Raw genomic sequence first — 19,701 nt, 5'->3', positions numbered from 1 at the left:
TCCTGAAGGGATCATCCGCCCTGGATTCCCTGTGTTTCCAGTTCCTATCTGTACCAGTGTACATCCTCTGGTCCAAACAACTTCTTGAACACAAAAGAAATGTATTAGAAAATGTGTAGATTCTTAAAAAGTTGTTTATTGGGTTCTGTTTTAAATGTGTTACTGAATTTTCATTTCCATCAAGTGAATCCTGACTCCTGGTGACCCTGATGCATGGTGCAGACTGAGCTAGTCCTAATCTATAGGGCTTCAAGACTGTGACCTTTTCAAAGCAGGTTGACACACTTACATCCGAGACACCTGAGTGGGTTCTAACCACAAACATCCCTGCTAGCAGTCCAGCACTTAATCGTTGGTGCTCCCCAGGGACTCTAAATTATGTTTCTAAAAGGAATTCAGTAGTATTTTGAAATAAATTTGACTACAGAACATATTATTTAATGTAACTTAAAACAGACAATGTCATTTAAAAGGAAAATCTATTTTGAGCTACTGCTTTAGTGAATTTTATTTTATGAATAGTTTGTTTATTAAAGAATATGGCACAGATAACAGAAATAGAAAACAACCAGTATTTACTATAGAAATGAGGTGGGATGGGTTTGGGTCTATTTTGGAGAACTGAATCCAATTATTATTTGGAAGTCTTTTTATTCCCTTTGAATCTTAAATACAATTCAGTTAAATGATTTCTTTAGGGTTATATAAAAGATATTTTCATGTTTTATGTGTTGAATATTAAAATATTAAAGTTTTATCAATATAGAAATATTATTTAAATAAAATGTTTTTAGGGTTTTTGTACACACACATCTTCAGTTGTGTCCCTTCTTTGCTTTAACTAATGTTACAGGATGAATATATGGAGGACTGATTATATATTTTGAAAATATAAAGTGTTGAGTAACAGTCTTAAATGTTAAAATGAAACTCGGGTGAAAATCTTAGCAAGCAAATTACCCCAATACTTGACTTCAGAAATAAGGCAGTGGTAAGAACAATGTTGACCTAGTTTTTCTGATTATAACCTTGGCATGTTAATTCTGGATTAAAATTAGGAGATATTTTGTGTTTCAAAATAAACTATAATTAAATACCACCGCCTCAGTAAACCCATTGAGTCAATTGTGACACATAGTGACTTTAAATAGGGTTTGAGAAACCGTAAAACTAGAGGAAAAGAGAGTCTCATCTTTCTCCTACAGAGCAGCTGATGGGTTTGAACCGCCAACTTGGATGTTAGCAGTCTAACATGGACCCGATAGTGCCACCACTAGTCTGCCCTAGGAGTAGTGGTTTAATGCTCTCATACTTGGAATGTCCATGCTCATAACGGTGTTAACCAAGCGGTGCTTTTAAGAACATTGTAAAAAGTTTCAGTAGAAATATTAGTGTTTTATTTTTGTTGTTGTTTTTAGCAATTATTATCCACTCAGACTTTTCTTACAATAGGTTTATTTGAGTTTAGGAAATTATACATAAGAAGATAGACATGTGATTTAAGCTGATTGATAAACTTTAGACAAGACCAACATGTGTGTATACAATCACTCCAAAATGTAGGATAAAACCATGTGTTCTCTTCCAGAAACCAAGGCTTTAGAAAGATAAAAATTTAACAACATAGCAAGATATATTCATTAAATTCTGGTTTAAACTACAGAAAGGATATAGATCCTTACATAAGTCACTTTCTGCTATCTACTTTTAACTATCTACTGAAAGAACATGTTGTGGTTAATTAAGGTTAAGAATTCTTGGGCTCCAATCCTGGATCAACAATTTATTATGAATGTGATCTTGGTAAAACATTTCTTTGTACCTCTATATTTGGATGGCAACAAAAGTTAATAGACTGAATGCATGAGATTGCTTGAAGGATTAAAAAAGTAAGTGCCTGTCTCTCGGTTTATTAAATAGAGAGAGACCAGGTGACAACACAGATAAACCCCGGGCTAGGCTTTAGCAGTTAAGGAAACATTTCTTTTTAATCATTTTATTGGGGGCTCTTACAGATCGATCACAATCTAGGCATACATCCATTGTGTCAAGCACATTTGTACATAATTTGTCATCGTCATTTTCAAAACATTTTCTTTCTGCTTGAGCCCTTGGCATCAGCTCATTTTCCCACTCACCCCTCCCTCCCTCCCCCATGAACCCTTGATCATTTATAAATTATTTTTTTTGTTCATGTCTTACACTGACCACTGTCTCCCTTCACCCATTTTTCTGTTGTCCATCCACCTGAGAGGGGGTCATATGTAGATCATTGTGATCGGTTCCCCCATTCTCCCCTCCCCTTCCCCTTCCCCTCCTGGTATCACTACTCTCATTATTGGTCCTGAGGCTTTATCTGTTCTGGATTCCCTGTGTTGCGAGCTCTTATCTGTGCCAGTGTACATGCTCTGGTCTAGCCAGATTTGTAAGGTAGAGTTGGGGTCATGATAGTGGGGGGGAGGAAGCATGTAAGAACTGAGGAAAGTAAGGAAACATTCGTAAGCATCCAGCAATGATCCCTTTAACAAGTGGCTACATAATATGAAAGACTAACATTTAAAAATATATATTAAACACTGCCTTATGACCATCTTATATTTTGATCTCAGAAATACACCCCAAAAATGACATTTGAGGGTTTCTCCCGTCTATAGCTTTCAGTTTTTTGTGAAGTTATAGAGAATGTTTCTTACGTATGCCAAAGGACTGGACAGTTGACGATAATACCTACTGCCAAGGTAGTAAATATGCAATGCCTGTCTTTCAGTTGTTTGGTTTTATTTTGTTCTTAATATTCCTAATACAAATGGGGAAAAGATGGAAATTAACTTACTAGATTTGTCTTCTTTGAATGTTCTTGAAAATAATATTGTGAACAGTTACTTGTTATGTATACAAGTTCCCTCTAAATGGTGCCTGGCACATTTAAGCGCTATAAAAGTATTAGCAATTTTTATTTTTATTAAATATCCATTGGTTGACAGCCAAGATGCTAGACATCCAATTCCTACTACTATATATAATAATGCTGGAAATAAGCTGAGAAAAGTATTTAGCATTAAACTGGATAAACACTTTTGTAAAATAAGACTTTATACTTTGGTTATTTTAAATAAGTTATATTAAATATTATTAGTACTTTGTCCACTAAGCTGTGAGGTTCTTTAATTTTGCAGAGTTGTATTACTATATTCTATATCATTGAAACTATTTTTATACTATTTGATAGTTTTTAGAATAAAGATGATTGGGAAGTTCAAAAAAATGCATATATTCAAAACACTAAAAGCAGTGCCTGCCAGACTGTAAGTGCACAGTGTTAGCTTATTGCTACTACCAGACGCAATGTTTTGTTTTTATTCTTCATAAAAATAAAATGTCCATAATGTCTTGAAAATCTTGTAGAGTATGAGTTAATTGAAGTTGGGAAACGTAAAATGTTTTCGCCCAAATTTAGTAGTTTTATTTCCATCTTCTTAGATATTTTCAAGGTTTTAGTCGTTTGCCTGGAAAAGCATTTATTTGTAAATAAATAAAGATTTATATAGCTAATATTGAATTGAATGCATTCTTACTGTCTGCTCCAGTAATTAGTAAACTGTGGGAGTCCTGATGGCCATGTTGTTGGGTACGCATTGAACTACTAGCGGCTAAGTCAGGGGTTCAAACCTCCCAGATCCTCTGTTGGGGAAACATAGGGCTATCTGTTTTCACAAAAGTTTACCACCTTGGAAACCTTATGAGACAAGTGACAGTGCACATACCCCACAAGTATCTGTTCAAAATCAGCTGGATGGTGGTGGGTGAGCGTATAATGTTGAATAAGACTAATTTACATAGATATATATTGTTCGGGTGTGGCCATAATAAAAGGGTCAAGAATGGCCTTAACCAGTTTTTTACTTGATTTAACCCAACAGAAGAGACAATTGTGAAATTTATGATTCCATTGGCAATTAAAAAATAACGTTAAAGTACTTTATTATGAAAATGAGAGGATTTCAAAACGTTTTTGAGCAAAAGGATAAAAATAAAAAATTAGAAACTTTATTCTCCAACATAAGCTTCATCAAGGTCAAGATACTTCTATAAGCAATTAAACCGGACATCTATTCTACCACTGAAGAACTGAGGACCCTGGAAATCTAACTATCTTTTTTAACATTATATGGTGATTAAGAATGAGTGCCCTTTAAAGATATTTTTTTAAATAGGAAACAAAAAAAGTTAGGATGATCCAAATCATGACTGAAGTTTCATTTAACTTTCTCAGAGCACTATTGTGATAAGTAGATATTATTGTTCTTTGACTATAGAACCTCAGTAGGCCAAATGCCTTTAGCATTACCTCCCCTACCCCAAATGATTTCATGGCCTTTGTTGTTGCCCGCTCTGCTTTTCCTTTGACGGTACCCCTTTCACGTCTCGTATCCCATTGTTTCCATGGTTCTGAGTTTGCTTTGTATTCAGCACTGCTAAAGCCACGTCTTTGCAGTTCTTGCAAGAATTGCTTCAGGATCTTGATTCTGCTTGTTTAAAATTTCCATTGGAAGTTCTACTCTAGTCTGCAGCTAATCTGGGTACAGTAATTTGGGGACCAATAGAGTAAAAAATGCCCTTCTACAGGGACTGGTCTCCCCTGACAACATGGCTTCAGTATGAGAGACCATCCTTGCTCCAAAGGAGCTTTCAGACTTTCCTTCTCAGAAGAATTTTGTTGTCGTTGTTCTTTTGGCAGTCCGTGGAACTTTCGGTATTCTTCAACAACACCATAATTGAGGTGCATCTTTTCTTCTTTGGTCTTACTTATTCAATGCCCAACTTCCACATGCGTATTAACTAATTTAAAATGCCATGCCTAGGCCTCAAAGTAGCACCCTTGCTTTCAAATTTTAAAGAAGGATTGTGCAGCAGAATACCCAGTAGAGCAAGTCATTTAATCTCTTGACTGCTGCTTCCACTAGTGAAGCCAAACACTGCCATGGAGTCATTGCTGACTTAACAGCAACCCTTGTGGGTTTCTGAGACTGGAACTGTGTATGGGAGTGGAAAGCCCAGCCTGCATTCCACAGAGCTGCTGCTGGTTTCTAACTGCCAGCCATGCGATCGCAGCCTATTGGGTACTCACTCCACCACCAGGGGTCCCCTCTGCCTTGAGTTAGTGTGCGTTTATTTTGATAACACAATGAAATCCCTGAAAAATTTTTTGAAAACCTCTCATATATCTTAATAACTTGAAATGACTGCTGATACAATCAACTGTGTTGATAAATGGGAGGGAAGATTGTATCCACTGTCGACAGCATATGGCCTCTTAAGCTCTTTGTAGATGTATGTTTCAAAAAATGTTTATTGGGATCATCCAACTAATTGTCACTGCTTCTGTTTGTGTATTTATCTGTCAAGTTACCTTTGATTTGTGGTTCATGTTCCATAAAGACTTTCTAATAGGGAAGAAGCGATTCAGTCTGCTTGGCATTAATAAATTCACACGTACTCTGTTGGAGAAAGAATTGTTGAGAATTAATGGTCACCCTTAATCAGTTAACTAATTATTTTTGAAAAATGAGTAAAAGCAAATACTGCCATGTTTTCTATTCTGCTGCTTCAAATGCCACCTGGCAGCTCCAATAAGAAATAAAATTGACTGGGGTAAAATCATTAATCCTGAGCAAAAATTTAGTGGAAATAGATTTTTTTAAAATAGATACCAAATACAGCAAACTTATTTACACAATAATGAATATAACATAAAAATTAACACACATATATTTTGTACCAGAAACATTGATTTACTTAAAGCAGTTATTTAAATTTTTTTTTTCTTTAAGGCCACAGAAAGTGAAGCTGGTGATATGGACCTGAGTGGGTTACCAGAAACGGCCGTGGATTCTGAAGATGATGATGATGAAGAAGACATTGAGAGGGCATCCGATCCTCTGATGAGCAGGGATATCGTGAGAGACTGCCTGGAAAAGGACCCAATTGATCGGACAGATGATGACATTGGTAAGTGTAGATGAGAAAATGGACTTAACACCAATTACAACTATGTAAGACTGTCTAATACAGTTGCCCCTAAGACTAGTATAGGAGCAGTGGTGGCTCAAGTAGTAGACTTCTCGCCTTCCCTGTGGAAGACTCCATCCATCTACCTGATGTCTCATGTGCACGTCATGGATGTGTGAGCTACAGTGCTGGGGAAGAAAAGAAAATTTCTTGTTGTTTTTGTCATTGTTGACTTTAACAAATTCTCCATATTGTGGTTTTATTTTTGGTAATAAACTTGTGTGCCTTCTCATTGAATCTGTGCGTTATAAAATTGAATTTGTTCATTATAAAATTGTTTTGGAAAAAATGTTGATTATGTGTAAAAATGTTATGTGTAGGTATCTGTCATTCCTGAAAATGATAAGCAGTCACCTAATTTATTCCTAAATTGGTAACCAATCTAAATACTCTTTATTGAGTAAATTTATTTTGTCATTGAGATGAAATGTCAACTTTATTGAATATTAGAATTCTATTGTGTGTCTATCTACTATGTTTCCTGCCTAAGTGATCATAGTCATTTAAATCCGACAACTGGTTGCTCTTTTATTGGGAACCAAAGAAATAATACTTTGGTCACGATGCTAAAGTGGGTGGTGGAACTGAGACAGCAGCCACGGCCCCCATATTCATTCCCAGATGGTACAGGGATATAGAAAAGAGGCTAAAAATTAACTTAAAAAATGTTTTTTCAATGTTTGCTCTAGATGTGTAATTAAATATGTGAAACATTTTTATTTATCATTTCCTTTTTTCTTAATTGTAGATTGGGTGAAAGTTTTCAGAGCAAATTAGAATTTGATTGAACAGTTTATGTACATTTTGTTTCATGGCATTGCTTGCAATCTCACTTCAATAGTACGCTTCCCATGTTCCCCGGGTTCTAAATTCTGTTAGTGCTTCTTTCCCCTTCGGCGTTGTGAGCCTTGTTTTGGGGTTTTCATGGCTGCTGACACTGCGGAGTGCATCCTCGCTAGTGGTAGTGTTTACTTCCTGTCACACTCACTGCCGAGGAGTCCCCACTAGCGCACAGGGACCCTTCAGCAGGGGCTAGACCTGCCCTGCTTCCGAGACTGATTTTTCACAGGAGTAGAAAGCTTCATCTTTCTCCAACTGAGTGGCGGATGATTTTGAACTGCTAACCGGTAACCCTTTATACCACTGGGCTATAAATTATGTACAAACATTTCACTGCCATCGGTGAAGAGCAGCCTACGTGTGTTCTCGTTCATTTACCGTATATACTCATGTATAAGCTGAGTTTTTCAGCACATTTTTAGCACAGTTTTTGTGGTAGAATTGGTTTCCTTGGCTGATATTCTGGTTGGCTTATACTTGAGTGTCTATAGTTCTTGTCTCAGTCTCATTCAGCGTGCCTTGAAAAAAATTTTTTTAAGTCCAATAAAACAGTGACTTCTTAGAAGATCTGCAAGGCAAGTTAAGTTGAAGGCGTAGAAGTCAGCTCAGAAGGCTATGGCAGCTATTTCAGACAGCATTCCAAAGGTCTGGAGGAATTTTCTCAAAGGACATAAGATGGTCATAAGGACTTATATGAGATGTTTTAAACATTGAAAACTGTATAGTAAGGAAATGGCCAGGGAAGATGTGCTGAGGAATTTTTTTCCATCATGACAATGCATCTGTTTTTTGGGTTTTTTTGAGCCTTGTGCTTGATAACCCTGGTCATGGCCTTTCAAACTTCTTTTTCAAGCTCAGCATTTCAAAGGAGCACAAGTTGAGTACCATGAGGATGCAAAAACTGCCATTCTGATGTGCTCTAAATCAAAGAATATAGAATTTTGGAAAAATGAGAGAGATGCCGTCAGAATTATATAGACGGAAATGGAAGATTTTTAGAAACAGTAGCTTCACACTTTGAAATTCTTGTTCAGTGAAGGTTTCTATGGTTTCAATCTATATGGTAAGCAAATAATCAGAGACTCTGGCTTATGTGAAGAATGAGGCATTGGATTGGAGGAAGGCTTATTAACAACCTTTGATACACAGATGACACATCATGCTTACTGAAAGTGCGGAGGATTTGAAACACTTCTTGGTGCAGATCAAAGATTAAAACCTTCAGTATCAGTTACAACTCAATGCAAAGAAGATTATATTCCTCACAACTGGACCAATGGGTAGCATCATGATAATGCAGAAAAAATTGAAGTTGAGGAGGATTTCTCCTTGCTTGGATCTACAACCAGTGCTCATAGAAACAGCATTCAGGAGATCAAATTGCCTGCTGAACGAAGGCCTCTTTAGAGAATGGAAAAGCAAGAATGTTCCTTTGATGAGTAAGATGCGCCTAACTCAAGCCATGGTGTTTTTATTGCCTCCCATGCATGTAAAAGTTGGTCACTGAATAAGGAAGACCAGAAGCGATTTGATGCATTTGAATTATGGTGCTGGTGAAGAACGTTGAAAGTACCATGGACTGCCAAAAGAGCAACTCTTTGTTGGAAGAAGTATGGTCAGAATGCTCCGGAGAGGCAAGAATGGTGAGACTTCATCTCACATACTTTGGACATGTTGTCAGGAGAGACCAGCCTCTGGAGACATTGTGGTTGGTAAAGTAGAGGGGCGGCAAAAAAAGAAGACCTTCTACAAGATGCACTGACCCAATGGCTGCACCAGGAGGGTCCAGTATGGGTGGGTGTTTCAGTCCGTTATATACAGATAAGGGTGGCCATGAGTCTGAACCAACTCAGTGGCACCTATCACCAAGGATACGATTTTATGATCAATACCTTTTTACTTATATGAGTCTGGCTGGGTTTTTTTTCACAGCATCACCAATAGGATGTGTGATTCTGAGAGATAAGAAATAGTATCTGTTATTTCACATTTATGTTGTAAACATTTTTAATTGATGTATGCCAAATACCCCATGGTTTCTCAATTCTGGTGAAATACATTTATTTTTCACTAAATTCTGCATGGTCATGTTGACTTGCTGGAGAATTTTCATAGCTTTATCTTCATCTTTTAGCCTTTGGTAAGCCTTAATGAGATCAAAATAGAATTTCTCCATTAGAAATCCCATAGTTTGGAGGGGGCTAGAAGAAGTCCCATAGTTCTTCCAGTGCCGCTGGGATTGCAACGGATACATATAGTGTTGCTTCTGATTCAACAAGGAAATGTTACCACTTCTAAAATGACAGCTTATTGTGTGTAAGAAATTCAACTTTTCCTGAAGATACTTAAAATGATTATGTTGCTTAATTAAGCTAGAATTGTAGGGCAATTCAAAAGAAAGAGCCTTAGAACACTTGTTTAAATAAATAAAAGTTATAGTTTTGACGACGGTTATCTTTTAATTTTCAGAACAACTCTTGGAATTTATGCACCAGTTGCCTGCTTTTGCCAATATGACAATGTCGGTGAGACGAGAGCTCTGTGCTGTGATGGTGTTTGCAGTGGTGGAAAGAGCAGGAACCATTGTGTTAAATGATGGTGAAGAGGTTAGTAAACTTTTTTTTTTAAGAGTTATTTTTATTTATTTATTTAGTCATTTTATTGGGGGCTCAAGTAAACATTTTTAAAACTCAAAAAGTATGTTTGGGGGAAGGTCTGTACAGCAAATCAAGAGAAACCTAATTTATAAGTCTACCTTAAAGCAAAACAAAATGGTAAATCTTGAATAAGCCAAGAATTATGATATAATTATTATGCAAATCTGTAAGTTATCTATTATATATAGTATTTCAAATTCTATGTATAGGGATTTTGATGTATTACCTTTTAAAAATAAGATTTACATTTCAAGGTGGAAGTTTACAACAACTGGTATACAAATGGCTCACTGGTATTGATTACATTTTTCACAGCAGCCTCATTTTCATTCGTTCTTAGGGTATCGTTTCTAGGACTCTGTTTTCCTTTATCTTCTCATCTTTGCTTTAGAGTAATTTTGGACCATTTGGTCTCTTATAGATTATTTTTTAAAAGGGCTTATTCAAAAGTGATACGCTTTTATTTTATGAGGCAATCTCATTTGGCTAAAAAATAGCCTCAAGAAAGAATTAATTTTGGTTTTTAGATTTAAGTAGTCTCTCAGGGTGGGAGAGTTCACTAGGAAATGCAGATATTTTAAGTATTTGAGTTGTGTTCCACATTTCCCTCTTGTCCTCTTTGGAGCTCTTGTGACCCTGATCAGAAAAGGTCCTAGAGGTATCTAGGCATCATCTGTTTCTCCTGGCCTTGGGGTAGATGAGACCATGCTTTCTGTTGACAGTGAATCCTTAGACTAGCCTTTCTTCTCTGAGTTCCCTTTTTCTTTGGTTCTAGATCGTCATTCACAAGCTTTTAAAGCCCCAGCCATCACTCCCACATCAGGATACAGAGCCATTATCCCACAGGTCTATGGTCTTAAACCTTAAACTCAGAAAATGATTTCAGCAAGATGTGTGACCATGTCTAAGAATCCCTGTGGTTTTTGTTGTCATAGTATTTTGTTGTTGGGTTTTTTTTGTTTTCTATTTTATTTTACTGAGAGTTGCCACCACATCCTTATTTGGTTGATATTCCAGGTAAAGAATGGTAGCTGATTACACAGTATTGTGAGAGACTAAAGAGTAAAGGGTGGGAGAAGGATCCTCAGTGCCAGTGTTCAAATTCTCCTGGGAGAGGGACCGTGGCCTTACGAAGTGACAGTGGGGTCCAGAAGAACCCTTGGTAAAGAGTTCTGGGAATTACGAGATGTGAGGATTAACTTCCGTTTGGGGAGTGGGACTAGAGGTGTGGTTTGTGAGCTGGTGCTAAGGAGCCACAGCCCTTTGCTAGACGGCACCATGAAGCTCACTGCTGTTGTGCCCGTTCTCACTCACAGTGCTCCTGTGAGGTCGGGTGAAAGAGGAGGCTGAGGGCTGGGCTGCTAACTGGAACCCACCAGCTACTCTTCCAGGGAAAGGGGAAACTTCCTGCTCCTGTGCAGACACAGAGCCTTGGAGATCAGAAAGGGCAGCTCTGTGCCGGCCTGTCGAGTGGCTGTGAGTCAACAGTGACGTGGACTTTGTGGCTGTGAGTGTGGATTTTGTTTCGGGGCCTTTGCTGTTTGTGCTTAGATTTTGAGCCCTGCTCTAAACCAAACAGTCCACCCGAAACCAGCCTCGAGTCAGGTGAACTTACACTTGACATTGACTGAGGCAATGTGGCATTCAAAAGATCCAACCCTTAGCCTCATGTGCAATAACAGGAATGTTAAGATTCTTACCCTAAGTTGTCTGAGACTACTACTTAAAAGAAGTGTCCCTAAGTATGTGTCAAAGGGAAAAATAACTACAATGCCACTAACCCCTGTGGCTCAAACTATTTTAACTTTGGAGGTTTTGTATTTTGTATATTCATCACCACAATGACTTTTATTAAAATAAAGTAGGAAATCAGATTTCATAATTGTAAAATACACTACTCACTGCTGTTGAGTCGATTCCGACTCATGTATGCTATACAATCAGAAAGAGGAGGAGGAGGATATAGAATGTTTGGCTAATTATCTCCTTTCCTGTGAGAACAGAAGAATTGCATAGTGCCAGGCTACCATTACTGATCATTTTGATCAAATATTACATAATAGAATATTGATCAAACGAGAAATCCGGGGGGGGGGGGGGGGGGGGGGAGTCAAATTCTCATAATCTTTAGACTTTATGGCGCTATGGAGGATAGATCAGCTAAAACTATTGCTGTGAGATTATCTTGAAAGCTTAAAACAAAACTTTCCCCTGAAATTTCCCCTGAAAACATCTAAAATCTACAAAATAATTTTGCTTAACTAGTAAATTTTAAAAAGCCCGTTTGAAACGCAATGCTCTTTTAACAACTTATATGAGAGCTAATTGACAACAGGAACTCAGATTAGTTAAGAATCTTAGGAAACTGAGTTTATGTTAATAACGGGAGGAAAATTCCAGAAAAGGAGGGTGGACATGGCTGTACAACTTGAAAAATATAATCAGTGTCACTAAATTGTACACGTAAACACTGTTGAATCAGTAAGTGTTCCATGTGTAGTCTCAACAACAATTATATAAAATTTATAAGAAAAAAGGATACTATATGTTAGAATAAATGTGACATTTTAATTGTTCCATATTTAAATGGAATATCTGTAAATCACAAATGCGTAAGTAATTATTTCATAGATATTAATTCAAAGTATTCAAAATGGATGCTATTTTCTGCTGTCTTCTTTTTGTTTCTTTTTTTAATTATTAGCTTGACTCCTGGTCAGTGATTCTGAATGGTTCTGTGGAAGTTACGTATCCAGATGGAAAAGCAGAAATACTGTGCATGGGAAACAGCTTTGGGGTCTCTCCTACAATGGACAAAGAATACATGAAAGGAGTGATGAGGACAAAGGTCGACGACTGCCAGGTATGAAATATCGTTAGAGATGTGTATTTATTCTTACTGTGGATACTTTGTGAGCCCTGGTGGAATAGTGGTTAGGAGTTGAGCTTGTGGAGCTGCTACCTGCAAGGCCAGCAGTTCAAACCCCCAGCTGCTCCACAGGAGAAAGACGGGACTTTCCATTCCCATAAAGTCACATCGTGGAAACTCACAGGGCCTGTTCTAGCCTGTCCTATAGAGTCGCTATGAGTCAACATTAACTTAATGGCAGTGAGTTTGGTTTGGGTAGGATACGTACATGGAATTTGGAGAAATTTTTATACTTATGTCAATAGGTCTTATTTTATAAACATAAATTTAAATTAAACTTTTCCATTTACTTTTACTAGGTCCAGGAAGTTAAAAATAATTATTTGTTCAAGTCTGAACTTCATAGAACTTAGTGTTCTAGAAAATTAATATGATGGTATAAAATATTAATCAATACTAATAAGCTGTTCAAGTAAAAATGTGACAATAAAGTACACACTATTACTATGTTAAATTCACCTTTTCCTGGGATCTTGAGAGTTAATGGCACTTTTAAGTAATATTGCAGGAAAAAGCCATTTTGCTATGGATAAACTTGAAACAAACTGCTATATGTTGATTAAAGTCTAGTTATGTTTCATTCTTAAAGTCTTTGCCTAGTTAAATGTGTTACAGTGTCATTTACGAAAGGAAAATAATTTTGAGAGTTAAACTGCCGCTGGTCTTTCAAAAATGAAATCGTGTTTGGATTTTCCTTTTTAATCATTTTAATGGGGGCTCTTACAGCTCTTATAACATTCCATGCATTAATTGTACCAAGCGTATTTGTACATATGTTGCCTTCATTTTCTAAACATTTCCTTTCTATTTGAACCCTTGGTATCAGCTCCTCTTCTTTTCCCTCCCTCCCCCAACCCTCGTGACCCCTTGATAAATTACAGATTATTACTGTTTTCATATCTTACACTGACTGTTGTCTCCCTTCACCCACGTTTCTGTTGTTCACCCCGTGTGTGTGTGTGTGTGTGTGTGTGTGTGTGAGTGTGTGAGCGATTATGCATGTATCATTGCAATCAGTTCCCATTTCCTCCCTGAGTTTTTACTTCCTCTGAGGGTGCCCCTATCATCGAGCACGTTCATGTGTTAACCACTCTGAGCAGGTATACCTAGTTGCCAGTGAGTCAGTTCTGACTCATAACAGTCTGTCTCTGTGAACAGACCTGTGCTCCATAGTTTTTAGTAGTCAGTTTATCACTTAGGCGTCCGTCCCAGAATGATTTTTGGGTGGATTCAACTTTTAACCTTTGGTTAGCAGCCAAGGGTATTAACTATTTGCACTACCCAACAACTCTAATGAAATCTCACTCAAACAATTAAGCACCTAACTCACAAATTTTCAACTGGCTGTCATAGTTGAAATGAATCATAGGTTATTATAAAATGTCATGTGAGATTTATAAATTTATGAAATCAAAATACATTTGCTAATGTAAAGATTTAGGTAAAGTTTTAACAGAAGTTTATTCCTTTGCAGATAACAGTCAACAGTCTGTAGCTCGATGTTAGAAAGTCGGTTTCGGATGTCTTCTTCCGTGTGGGGGGTCGGGGAAGGGGTGGGGTAATATTGAAGCTTGAAAAAGAAATGCCGAGATAGTTTGACTTTAATAGTTTTAAATCAAATGTATCTAAATTTCCTTGGGCAAGAAGATTCATTTTAGTACCTTTCTCTTAAGTCATTTTATATAATCTATCTGCGTTTTCTGTTCAGTTCACTGGTGGATTTCTTTTTCAGAGGAAAATGAGACTTCCACTGTGTTATCTAAGACATAAGAAAAAACACCTAAAACTATTTATACATGAACATTTTCTAGATTATTTAATCATGCATATTTGGGGAGCAATTTTGCTATCCTGTAAAAACGTGGGGGGAAAGAGAGAGAGAGAGACAAGCGGATTGTCCTTGTTAGGAAGATGGGTTGATCCATTTTCCAGTTGGTTGGTTGCCCCGGTGGTGCAGTGGGTTTGCACTGGGCTGCTAGCCACCGTGTCAGCTGCTTGAAACCACCAGCCGTTCTACAGGAGTAAGACGGGGCCTTCTCCTGCTGTAAAAGGTGACCATCCTGGAAATTCAGAGGTGCTTCTATCCTGTCTTTTAGAGTCTCTGTGAGTCAGCGTCGACTCAGTGGCGGTGAGTTTGGTTTTGCTAACCTCGAGGTTAGCAGTGCCAAACCAGCAGTTGCTTGGAGGGAGAAGCGTGAGGCTTTCTATTCTGTAGCGTTACAGTCCCAGAACCCCGTGGGTCAGCAACAGTAGCATGGGAGTTTAGCAAAGCAGGCCTGATGCAACCTCGAACTCGGGGGATGCACCGGGACAGGATCCAGGAGCCTCAAGTTCAAGCGATGCATGAACCAGCAGCTTGGCGAAGCAGGTCTCAAAGGAAACCTCAAGCTCTAGCAACATGATCCACGGGTTGGCTTGGCCTGGCCCACAGGTAGTGTACCACACAGGTTGAGGCAGAGGACTAGCTAAAGGAGTAGCATGCTGGTCCCATTACCAGGGAGCAAGAGAGATATGGGATGCTGGACAACTTCATTTGTCTCAGTTGCTTTCCAGTCAAGCTGTGACCTGATCAAACTCCTCCTACATGTTCCTATTGGCCTAATTGGGACAATAAACCTATCACAATATAGTGCAAAGTAGCACTTGTTACATGAACTTCACATGTTTAATGCAATTGACTTTTGGGGGACAGGTGTGCATGGGTCCTACATTGGAGATTTATAACAGGACGAGGCTGCCTATACTTGTACATGAAAGGCCTGTGTCTGTGGGATTTTGAATTTTTTGCTTCTAAAGCGATTAGAGGGAAATTAATGGGATGATGTCAACCGTAGTAGTTGTAGAAAATAGAGCCCTATGCTGCTTCTCAAGTATGAACTGCTGCTGGCTTCCCACAAGCCTTAAATTTGTATATGTGAGATTATCCTGGGGTAGTACTTGTCTGGTGTTTATTATTGGCAACTCTTTCTTTAGAAGCAAGGACTACCTTTATTGTTCATTACAGGAATAAATACTTGAACTAAAACAAATATGTGACTTGTGATGTGACCTTATTTGAACAGTCTTCGCTTTAAAATGCTCACCAGATTTATTCTATTGGTATCTTTGAATTTCAATTTATCTTTAATGGAATTACTTTTACATTATTTTAAAAATGTAAAGCTAACTAAAGGGTAAATATTTTTATTATTCATTCTCATAGATTCCTCTTCTTCCACCACCACCCCACTCCCACCCACCCAGACACAGGGGGGTATAGAAAAAGACTCTTAGTTTTGTCTTCTGTTTTTGATTGTTTGTTGTTGTTTTATTTGTTTTCACTGTTAGTATTTTGGTTATAAACTGCATTCAAATATTCTAAAAATACAACTTTTTCATGTCCAAGCAAGAGACATTTAAAAGTAGAGAAATACGATGATGCTTCCTTATTGCACTTTTAGACAGTATGGGCAAGATATAGAAAAATGTCAGTGTTACATAATTCAGATAATGAATTATTATTTCTGCTAGATCTTGTGCAAGCACTTTATCCTCAAATGGAACCTACTTTATTTCAGTTTGTCTGCATAGCGCAGCAAGATTACTGCCGTATTCTTAACCAAGTAGAAAAGAACATGCAAAAAGTTGAAGAGGAAGGAGAGATTGTTATGGTGAAAGAGCATCGTGAACTTGATCGAACTGGGACAAGAAAGGGGCACATTGTCATCAAGGTAAAATGACCAACCTCCCATGCCCTTGAGAAGGGATTTTTTTGGGTGGTAGTATTGATAGCAATTTACAATTCTTTTCTTGGCACAAATAGAATTTTTCATTAACAGGGTTTTTTTTTTTTTCAATTTTAAGCATATTGTCTTTTCAAAGTTATCAGTTGTGAAAAGTCTTTTTCCTGTTGAATGGTAGTTTTTATTACTGTTATCATGTATTGCTACCACGTACTTTTTATGTTGGAAATTTGAGACCTAGGTAGCATATAAATGGTGTTTGTGCCAGGTAATAATTAAATGTTTGTTACAGGGCACCTCAGAAAGATTAACAATGCACCTGGTGGAAGAGCATTCAGTGGTGGATCCAACATTCATAGAAGACTTTCTGTTGACGTACAGGACTTTTCTTTCTAGCCCAATGGAAGTGGGCAAAAAGTTATTGGAGTGGTTTAATGACCCGAGCCTCAGGGATAAGGTTAGAAAACATACTCTATTTTAGCGCCTCAATATTGGAGATATAAACTTTTTTTGGGGGGGGGTGGATATAAACTTTATAGCTGCTCTCTATATTTGTAATGAGTAAGATAATGATTAGAACTTTTTAAGGAGAAAAACATTGTTGTAGATGTCTAAGCTAAGCGCTAGAATTTTTTTTTTTTTAAATGCAGAGACTAATAAAATGGTCAACACTTTCAAACCTTAGTTCTATCAGAAACATCATAAACACAACTCTCCTGGAAATTTTCTCAGTGTTGCCAGATAAATGTTAATACTTTTTCAATAGGCACCAGAATAAGGTTTCATTACAACACCAATAGCTACAAGACCCCAGTAATAAAATGCATTAGTAGTTATTAGGAGCACTGTTCAGGTGAGACTGGAAAATCAGCTGCACAGTCTTCATGATCGTAGGAGTTTTGAGAGTTCCCCAGACAGCGCCCATAATCATTTTCCCTTCGTGACAGTCTAACTTGGGAGAGGCAACATGAGACCAAGAATTCAGCCCTCCATTAACTTAGTAATCTTTGAGCGATCATTTGAGTGGTCGTACTCTTCATTTCATATTCTGAGAGGCGTAAACCTACATATCAAAGCCTTGAACACTTGACTCCAGTATTGCTTTTGCCACAGGCTTTGTATGCCACCTGATGTACTAAGAGTGGGTCTCTTTACTTCTGAAATAATATATCTCCTTCAAGAGTTTTTATGAGGATGAGAGATCATACAAGTTCCTTATTTCATATCTAGCATATAGTAAGCAATATATTTTGTTCATTATTATTGGTGGTGTTTGCTCTTCAATCGATGATATATAAATCTGCTTTTTTCATCTCTTAAAATGACTAGGTAACTTTTGAGTTGCCTTCTGAGCTACAAAATGATAATTTTACGAAAAGGTCAGATGTTAGGTATAGATGTTTTTATAGGAAAAGACCCCAGTTTCCTAAATTTGAAAACTGAGCCAAAGTGATAATTGACAAAATATTAACATAAATGTGAAGACTTGACTCTTAAGTGATTAGCCACATTGTATATTGTGATTTGTTCAAAATTGCTAGACAACATAACCTTGTTTTGATAATGGTAGATAAGCTCATTTTCTCAACTGAATGAAGGATATAAGTTACTATGTGGAATAATTTTATACAAATTCCTTTTACTTTGCTCAGAATTTAAAAAATGAAACCCTGACATATACACACTTGAGACTTAAAGAATTTCTCGGGGATTAAATGATACTGGAATTTACTCATGAATGTTTTGAAGTCCCCCTGTGTTTATGTATAAATAATAAATACTTTTGTATTAAATTGTAATTTTACTTATTTCATTTAGAATTTACTATATGCAAGGTGTTAGCTGCATGCAGTACATAATGGACAAAATTTAAAACATAATAGGCAAAGTTGACTTCTTGGAATTTAAAACTGAATGAACATCATAAGTGTTCCCTGGATACAACACAAATATTCCATCACTGTGAGTGTATACCTTGGTCTGTATAGGCTATGTGCAGAGTAGGAAACCATTATCCTAGAAAACTGTAGGTGTTAAAAACCTAAATCTGTATCAACAAATAAGTTTAATGCAGTGTTATTGTATTCTATTCCCCTTACTACTAAGATACATGGTCTGAAAGTTAAATTTATGTTGAAACCATTTTAGTCAGATTTTTCACACTAAAAAAGTAGAAAACTTATTGAAAATCATTGATTTTCAGGTTACGCGGGTAGTATTATTGTGGGTGAATAATCACTTCAATGACTTTGAAGGGGATCCTGCGATGACTCGATTTCTAGAAGAATTTGAAAATAATCTGGAAAGAGAGGTAACATTGTGATTTTTAAAAACGCGTCAGCCTTTCATTCATTTTAAGTCGCCCACCCACGCTTGCATTGACACCACTTCTTCTGAACTTTCGTAGAAAATGGGTGGACATCTGCGGCTGTTAAATATTGCATGTGCAGCGAAAGCAAAAAGAAGGTTGATGACCCTGACAAAGCCCTCCCGAGAAGCCCCTTTGCCCTTCATCTTGCTGGGGGGCTCAGAGAAGGGGTTCGGGATCTTTGTGAACAGCGTAGATTCAGGTAGCAAAGCGACGGAAGCAGGCTTGAAACGTGGGGATCAGGTATGGTATTTCTGAATTGGAAAATCTGTGTGAATATTGGTGTAACATTTTTCTTCCAAATAGGATATTGAAATTTCCTCTGTAATTTTGTTTTTAGATACTAGAAGTAAATGGTCAAAATTTTGAAAATATTCAGCTCTCAAAAGCCATGGAAATTCTTAGAAATAACACACATTTATCTATCACTGTGAAAACCAACTTATTTGGTAAGTTTTTGTTTTGGCTTTTTTTTGCATACTTCCACTTTTCTCTTGTTCATTTTTTTAAAAAAATGTATCATAAAGGAAATCATGTTTATGGATAATTTTTAAAACATAGGAACCATAATACTTATAGTAAAATGTGTATATCCCAGATTTATGATGGAGTTTCATTCTGATAACCTCATCATAAGTCAATTCTGATGTAAATAAAAAATCAAATAAGAATACCTTTTTAAAAGATTTTCTTTATTATTGCCTATGTTATTTATAAGTATCTACAAATTTGATCTTGGAATGTATGTGGGCAGACATGAGAATGATAGCATCAGCTGATTACATGCTGCAACATAGGTAGTACAGGTTACTAAGGATAAAAGGTGTAGGAAAAGACCGTCTTAAGTGTGGTCCATCAAAAGTTGGATATGTTATAAGTGAAGGATGGCTGCAGAGCATGGGTCCCATTATATAAGTACATATTAGAGACATGTCAAATCTGCTGACTTAAACACCACACAAATTACTTTTAATGTCTAATTTTTAACGATTGGTAATGATTAATTACTTCCCCATAAATTAGGGAGTAAACCACTACGATTGTTTTGTTTCCTTTTGTTAAGTTCTGAGTAGAGATTACAGAGCAATAATATAAAAGGCAGGCTCTTTTTGTTCT

The 19,701-nt window shown here is 37.0% G+C and overlaps 1 protein-coding gene across 1 annotated transcript in view; it reads left to right on the top strand.

Moving 5' to 3' along the window:
* Window positions 1-19,701, top strand: part of RAPGEF2 (Rap guanine nucleotide exchange factor 2) — a 271,237-nt gene that overhangs the window by 211,858 nt on the left and 39,678 nt on the right. Inside the window, exons 9-16 of the mRNA XM_045295760.1 lie at window positions 5,832-6,009; window positions 9,379-9,515; window positions 12,271-12,429; window positions 16,053-16,205; window positions 16,510-16,674; window positions 18,421-18,528; window positions 18,625-18,828; window positions 18,926-19,034. Coding sequence (XP_045151695.1) covers window positions 5,832-6,009; window positions 9,379-9,515; window positions 12,271-12,429; window positions 16,053-16,205; window positions 16,510-16,674; window positions 18,421-18,528; window positions 18,625-18,828; window positions 18,926-19,034 — 1,213 coding nt within the window. The remainder of the gene's footprint in view (window positions 1-5,831; window positions 6,010-9,378; window positions 9,516-12,270; window positions 12,430-16,052; window positions 16,206-16,509; window positions 16,675-18,420; window positions 18,529-18,624; window positions 18,829-18,925; window positions 19,035-19,701) is intronic.

The sequence above is a fragment of the Echinops telfairi genome, unplaced genomic scaffold, assembly GCF_000313985.2.
Source record: "Echinops telfairi isolate 266 unplaced genomic scaffold, ASM31398v2 ScPeMD7_5868;HRSCAF=6743_0, whole genome shotgun sequence".
Lineage (NCBI taxonomy): Eukaryota > Metazoa > Chordata > Mammalia > Afrosoricida > Tenrecidae > Echinops > Echinops telfairi.
This window is presented reverse-complemented; position numbering and strand designations above follow the sequence as displayed.